The sequence below is a fragment of the Colletes latitarsis genome, chromosome 6, assembly GCF_051014445.1.
Source record: "Colletes latitarsis isolate SP2378_abdomen chromosome 6, iyColLati1, whole genome shotgun sequence".
NCBI lineage: Eukaryota > Metazoa > Arthropoda > Insecta > Hymenoptera > Colletidae > Colletes > Colletes latitarsis.
In genome coordinates this window covers 15,574,124-15,581,757 of record NC_135139.1, presented here as the reverse complement: position 1 = coordinate 15,581,757, position 7,634 = coordinate 15,574,124, and the positions used below count along the sequence as shown (strand labels likewise).

The following is a 7,634-nucleotide window of genomic DNA, read 5'->3' as shown; positions in this document are numbered from 1 at the left end:
ATTTTCTCCTACCAGAGAATGAAAACATTACATTTCTTGGAAATGCTTCAACGCTTTGTGTTTCTTTATCATACATATGCTTTTAAAGAGTAAATGGGGTGTCTTATAATCTAGTCCACCAGTGTATTTAAGTGACTAAGCGTTTCAATGGCATTCGAATTTATATTTCCCGAATATTGAAATGTAAGAGAAATCGAACAAGGAGTCCCCAGACCTAGTATGAACGCTATGACGAAGGGGTCAGAAGCTGTCCTCCGATGAGATCTCGTCGCTACTGTGATCGCTGAATCGTGGCTCTCTTATTTTGTGAACGATGGGCCCGGATTTATCTGCAGCTAGAAAGTAGGTGCCTTGAGGTGTCCTTTTGATCCTTCTTAGAGCGACACCGGCCTTCAGGACCTCCATCACCAAAAACCCGGCTCGCGAGTACGTGATCCTCATGTTCTTCATCACGTAGTGCACTATACTTTCGAACCTAGCACCCTCCATCTCCTCATTCATCCTTTCGATCCTTGGGTTCTTGGGTTCCTGGGAACCTGCAGGAATATTTCAGGTCTATTTTCACGAGATCCTTTCTGTTATTGCCTAGTTGAAACGGTAATATAAATTCCAAGAATTACTACCATGAAGTTAAATAGACAGTCATCTAAAGTGCAGGTCTCACAGAGACTCAATACTGACTTTGAGCTTTTATACGAATTAGTTGTTTAAAAAAAAAACGTAATAATAGAAAAAGATAATAACCTAAAATTCGTCACCGAAATTTACAAAAATTGTGCAGTAATTTCGCGATGAAAGAAACATCCTGCATAAGACATTTTTAGTTAATTTGCTTCGTGGCTATTTACGGAGACTGAAAACGCAAACTCGAGGACAAAAGGTCCCCTGTCTTTGCAGAAACGATCGACAAGGTGCGAAAGGAAAGATGCTGAGGCGATTTTAAAACGAGGAAGTCACTTTATGACAAGTCCATTGTACAGGGGAAGTGCTAAAATTAGACAGATTTGGATTCTTCCGCGATTACCCATTGCTGACAATCCTAAAAAAGAGTGATTTGTTTCCCCGTTAAAGGTTTATTTAAAAATATTTAATTTTGTGATTTTCGTTTCCATTTAACGAGCAAGAGTTGTTTATCTTTTTCACTTGTTATGCAAAACTTTTCCCCGTCTCTGGGAACAACTACTAGAAACATGAACCCCCACTTGGATCCGTTGAATGCTGCTGCGAGCATCTGAACTGCCTGGTCGAGGTAATAAAAGGTGAAAGAATTTCCCCGGACGGAGCAACTGGCGGGAGACCTACCAAATCGACTCTTTCATTTGCCGGATCTTAATGGCCGGATCTCAAGCTAGAAACCTATAACCTCCTTGATTCGAAGATCACGAGCGTATTCCAACTCTTGGCGTACCCGGTATCAGAAGATGTTCGACTCGAAACAACTAGCTTCTTCGTCGTTATTAGAGTCGTAAAGAAACCGATACGAAGGACCCACCAGACTCTACTTAGCATCACAAATTTTCTCTCGACTCATCTTTACTGTTAAAGTCTGATACAATTCCGCCATGGACGCGACTTTTACTGTCTTAAGAATAGCGTGTTCAGGCATAGAAATATTCCTGGGAAAAAGGGCTATTTCGTTGAATAAATCACATAGAACGCTCAAATGGCGACTGAAGTTAGAGAAAAAAGGGTGCAAAATTCCTCAGTAGGCGTCTTTATTAATATCAAAGCTGGTGAATTTCCTTTGTCACTACATAAAGTGAATAGTATTGCATAAAGTTGAAAATTTGGCCAAGTTTGTTTATTTTGAAGTTCTTGATGCTTCTGTCACGCTGTTCAATAAGAACAAAGAATCAGATCGTCAATAATTTGAAGTGCCAACTTTCCAGCTCTGAGCAGTACATCTCCAAAGATGGCAGCCTTCGTATCGTTACTTTGAGCCCTGCACCTCGTATAACTAATTGGAACGCGTATAGATCGTACATGATATCTATCGATACCTGTAGAACGCGGCGTATTATTAATAAGAATATTATTAAACATCGATCCGTTACTAACGCGGGTTTTAATCTTGATCTACGGAGCCTATTAAATTCTTTTCCTCCTTTTGGCGTTCGTTTCACGTACGACGCGCGAGCGTATATATTTTAGAGCGAAAGTATAGAAGCTATCGGCGAGAACGAATCACAGCGAGCACGGATCTAATTGGATTACACACTCGCGCCGTAGGAATGCGCTGAGAAAGAATACGAGCGTGCTCGCGGGAGGACGCAGCGGCGGACCAAGAGACACAGGCGGTATCGCTTTTATGGCTCGTATATTAATCCCGTAATTGAGATATGGTTCCTGTCGTGCAGCCACACACGCAACGCTCTTCGACAAGAACGTGGCCATTATCTAAGGCGAGTCCTGTCGTCGAAGAAGTCGCGGATCAACCGCCACAAAAGACAATTTTGAACAGACGTTCTGTTGATGATATCCTTGGTAGCAGGCAAGACGCAGGGAAACGTGTGATTACCGCTCTCCGGGGAGAACGGTAATTAAGAAAATCATAGATAATTCGTATCGATTCGAAATTGTTGCACGAGAGATTACCTACGAGGCAAGTAAATCGCCTCGATATGCAGACCGCTCCAAGACTAATTATGTTTCCTGTGAACTTTTTGCGTTGACCTGCTAGAAGACTTTCTTGCTGCGATTCGATTAGGGAAGGATGCGAAATAGAAAAAGGTTAATGAGATTTCTTTTTGTAGTAATCCACGGTCGTGTAATCTGAGATCGTTTTAAGCGCGGTCAAGTACGGACTTCCGTAAATTAGAATGGAAAAGAACGAACATTGTTAATTTTAATTCGTTCGTCGAGGTATTGATCTTCGAATAGGTGTGTAATACGATCTTTAATAAGCCAGGAAGCATTTTTGCTATTCTATTTATTATTAGTAACTTCAAACGAGGAATGCTGAATTTGCATTAGTTATTTTCTAAATCCTGACTTTGAGTCGCATGCTATGAGTGACCGTAGAATCTATAAATAAAAGATTTTTTAATCTAACAGTGAAGATCAGAAAAATTCTTTACTGCTCCTTTTCTTCTGCAAGAGAAATTTTGATATAAAACATACGTTTGCAATCGACCCTAAATTACAATCTCCAAGACAAGGTTGTCCAGCCTGTGTTTGAAAGAACTTTAATTACTCAATGTTAAATCTAAATAAAAAGAGTGGTTGTCCGAATAAACTGCTACGGGCGCGGTATGTACCCTTCTCGCAGATTCAATTTACAACAGCAAAGAGACCATCGAACCGAAACTCGAGCAAACAAACGGTCATGAGTCCACGATGACGAACATTCCCCAAGGGGTGCAAGGGCTGGTTTACGGTCGACGACAAAGGAGCGTTTTTCGTCGGTCGACATGGAAGCAGATGATTCCTCGGCCTAATTGAAGGGCGCCTCGGTAACGTGTAATTATCAGGTAGAACGAGCTCGAGAATGTGGCAGCCCAAGCGAGAATAGAGACATTATTCCACTGGTATCATACCCCTTCTTATCCCTTCCGTTTCTTCGGGGCGAATAGGAGGCGGAGATACCGGATCGCTTGCTCCACTTAGCCGTTCCTTTCTAGTTTCTTTCACGGGTCTCGAGTCGCGTTGGCTTTGCTACCGGCTTTCCGCCTGACCGATTCATCGAGAACAACCGTTGGCAGTGTTAAATCGTGGTCTCTCCTACTTAAACATGCGCCATTGCGTAACTATACGAAATGTCTATGGAAAAGGAATCTATTATACGAAACAGTCTCTGTGCTTTTAATCTTACACAGCCCACTGTGTTCCATCGACATCCCAGAAGCTTTACACGCGATCACCATTTTGTTTCATAGACATCAAACTACTAAATAAACTAAAATTTATGTTTTTATTAATTGCAAACGAATATTATTTTCTTTGCCATTTCAGAATATTGTAAATTACCATTTTAAATGCACGAACTTTTATGCAGAGATAGTAGTCGATTGAAATTTGTTCGAATTAAAAATTAGAATAGCTGAGAAACTGTGTAATTTGTATTCACATTAATATTGCTAATGAATTTTTCATCCGAGAACAAAAATGTCAACATTTTCGATTTCCCCAGAGTGTCATAAAACGATTGAGAAAAGAATTTATGATCAGACTATTCAAACGGGACATATTGGTCAACTAGAAACAGACGAGGATTTCGAGAACGATGATGACATTGTTGCTCTTAACATAATTCAAATACAGACACGGAGGAATCGATATAGCTGTCATAAAGAGATAAAAATAAATTTATACCTCCACCGAAAATAATTATAGTAAATATTGAAGGACACGCGTGGTTTTGAAGGTACAAGTTAACATCAAACTCACATAAATTGTATAATACATCTGCTGGAACATGACAGATGTACTCAATTACGACCAATTTGAATCGCATGAACAGTCACGGCAGATCGTTATCAACAATATTTATTTTTGCATTAAATTGGATCTAAAAGGAATCATTTACTCGTCATAATGCTGCATGACAACGCTTGGTCACACGTTGTTCAGGTGACGAAGAACGTAATCTTTGGCTGAGAACTTTTTTCAGACTTGGGCCCCGTCTGATTGCCACCTGTTCCGGTCGTTTCACCATTATTGGCCGACTCACGCTTCGACGAAGCTAATGAATGCATCGATGACTTTATCGCTTTGAAACTAACTTTGAAACACGAAGGAAGCAGTTGACAATAAAGACTGTTTCATATTTCGATTCTCTTAAAGTAGAGATTTAATTTTGTCTAGAAAAGTACTCGTATTCTTTTTTTAGACATAAAGAGTACCAAAGCTCTACCATTTTGGAAGATTTCTAAATTAATTATATACTAGACAAATTTTTGTTCCCCGATAAAGGCCTTTGGGAGTTAAAAGGTTTAGATTCTATATACTGTAAATTATAAAACTATTAAAATAATAAAAGGTTGGAAGATTGCAAGAGATTTGAAATCAGTGGATTCGATCGTGCAATTTGAGGGGCTCTGACTGAAAAATCGTTGGCTTCGCGAGCAGCAAAGGGGGTGGAATCGAAGGAAAATGGTGCCTCGCAATCCCCCATAATACAAGGCCGACGGTGTTCACCAGGACGCCGCGATTAAAAGCACATAGTGATTCGTGGAGGCGCAAATGGCCCGAGATACGGGCGAAGATAAGATCGCTGATCGTGGGCGAGAGCAACTTCTCGAGAAAGAGAAGTGGGAACGCGCGAGGATCGTGTCTTCATTCTCCCCGCGGTTTGTTTCACCGAAACGGACGAATTCATTTTTGCGTGGACAGGAACATTCCTCCTTCCTGGAAGAAACGTTTTACAGGCGCAAAAACTGCCTCGCGTTTCTCGAGCGCCCCAATCGTTTTTTCGTATTATTACTTGCGACCAGTACTTTCGAAGGTGTTTAAATAGTTGAAGAAACATTCGCGTATATAACGAGGAACGCATTGATAAACTACACTCACGAGTTGTTTCGGTGTGTGATTGGCTTAAGGCCCACGAACGAATTCGTTTTTTGTGGACAGAGACATTCTCCTCTTTCCTGGAATGGTTGCATCCGAAGAATTAAAACTGCTTCGCGTTCCGGCGCAGAAATGCTCAATACTTCCCTGCTGAGAATTTGTCGTCATCAGCCTTAATGTCTCTATTCTTTTTGGAGAGGATTAAGACGAACGGTTTTTTTCTTTTAATCGTAAAATTTTATACGCGCGAGCTGAATGCGACTGTTACGAGAGGGGAAGAATTGTGCAAATGATATAGACTCTTTTTAAAAATAAACATCCAAAACGTTTTTATGATTAAATGTTCTCGGAAAGAAAAGGTCATTTGGTATCTGATTTTGTATGGTTCCAAAAGATGAGAAGATGGGGTAGAAAAAATATTAATAAGCATTAAATTATATTTATGGTCCCATGATCACAATTGACACAGTTGACGAAATAAATTTTTTTTAAATATTGAATAGAATTTCTACAACTTTTGGGTGTGTTAGCATATACAAGAAAATGCATAATAAACTAGTTAAAATTATTTGACAATAAACTGTTTTTGCTAAAAGTAGAATCAAGAAATTTGTTTAGATTGTAAAATTAGTTTCGATGTATATTTACAGCTTTAATAAACGTGTGCATGAATCTATACAGTACTATTAGAAAATGTAATAGAAATCTACGAAGTTTGAAAATTATTATATTTTATTTTGATGAAGAAATTCGCCTCGTTTGACCAAACTGATTCCCATAGTCGACAAAGATATCTGTAATAATCAGAATAAGAGGACCACCTTGTCCGTTCGTACTAATTCAGTGTAAAATTCCTTCCTGGAAGAAATACTCGCGAGACGTAAAACCATCCTGTAGTTTTTGCAAGCAGTAACGATTCCAAACATTTTTATACGAGGTCAGTATTTAAACAATTCTCGATGTGAAAAGTACATTTACTACCAGTAATTCATATACAAATTGACGAGATTATTCTTTCCACTACGAACATATTTTTTTATGCAAGCAATTACCAATTCCAAGACTAATTTCTTTTTTATTTCGTTGTATATTTCCTTTTTTATTCTTTAACGCAAACATTAAATTTTATTTATTGCATACGTAAACCACATCATTAACATACACTCCAAACGTTACAGCTACTATTATATGTGAAAATAATTAATTTCTTCGCGCGTTGGAAAGTATAACGTTGATTTAAGAATCGAATCCTTCTTCTTCTCTGCCGTATTAAAAAATTTAATTGGTTCGGAAAGTGTTTCATTATCGTTTATTCCGTTAATCCGATTAGTATTACGGTGAATATTATGTATGTCGTTGTAGTGGCGCCAATGAAGTGCCAAGCGTTCAGAATATCCTTTCAGTGAACGGTTGGCTTAAAACTCTCGAGCGCCCGCGGTGCCCTTTTTACGTTCCACTCGCGAGCTGTCCGCTCAGGAGGAATCTCCCCATCTCCGAGGCTCGTCACGCGACGAAAACGAGGACCGAGACCAATTAACCCATCACTGCCGCTAATTGCCCCGACACGGGGTAAGTAGGCGCTCTGTGTATCCAGACTTCAATATGCAGACTATTTATTCCATCCGCGGAGTTAATTAGATACTCTGAATCGATACTGGTGTGTCGACGTGCCCTTTAGTTTGCACGCCAGTGTTAAATGTTACGTGCATCTCCATTTCTTCCCTCTCGTCGGAAAGATCTTTCAAATTCCCACCTAGACGAGTAGGCAAAGAAATCACGACTCGATCGGTATTGTTGGAGAAGTTGCACGATCGAGATCCTCGATTCTGTGCTTCACCTTTGTTTGGAGCGAAATGTTCGACACTTTACGATCTTTGAACAACTTACCAAGTGAATTTTTGCAAATTTCAAGTAAACATATCTAATTCAGTGGTTCAATACGTTTTAAGGTAATATATAGAAAGGTTCCCTACTCATCTAAGCATCGTTAACACTAGAACTACCAAAGCAATCAAAATTACCCATTTCTAATGAAACTTGTAAAAAATGTACTCGACAGAATATTTGCAAATTTATTGAATAAACAGTTACTTCCATTGCATTATACGTTTCTTCGTGTATCTATCGTT

General features: G+C 39.3%; 1 protein-coding gene across 1 annotated transcript; it reads right to left on the bottom strand.

Moving 5' to 3' along the window:
- Positions 1 to 240: 240 nt before the first annotated feature.
- LOC143342829 (uncharacterized) lies at positions 241 to 504 on the bottom strand. Its single transcript, XM_076767094.1, has one exon. It carries the CDS (start codon positions 499 to 501, stop codon positions 241 to 243), a length of 261 nt encoding a protein of 86 aa, XP_076623209.1. The 5' UTR covers positions 502 to 504.
- Between the last annotated feature and the right edge of the window lie 7,130 nt (positions 505 to 7,634).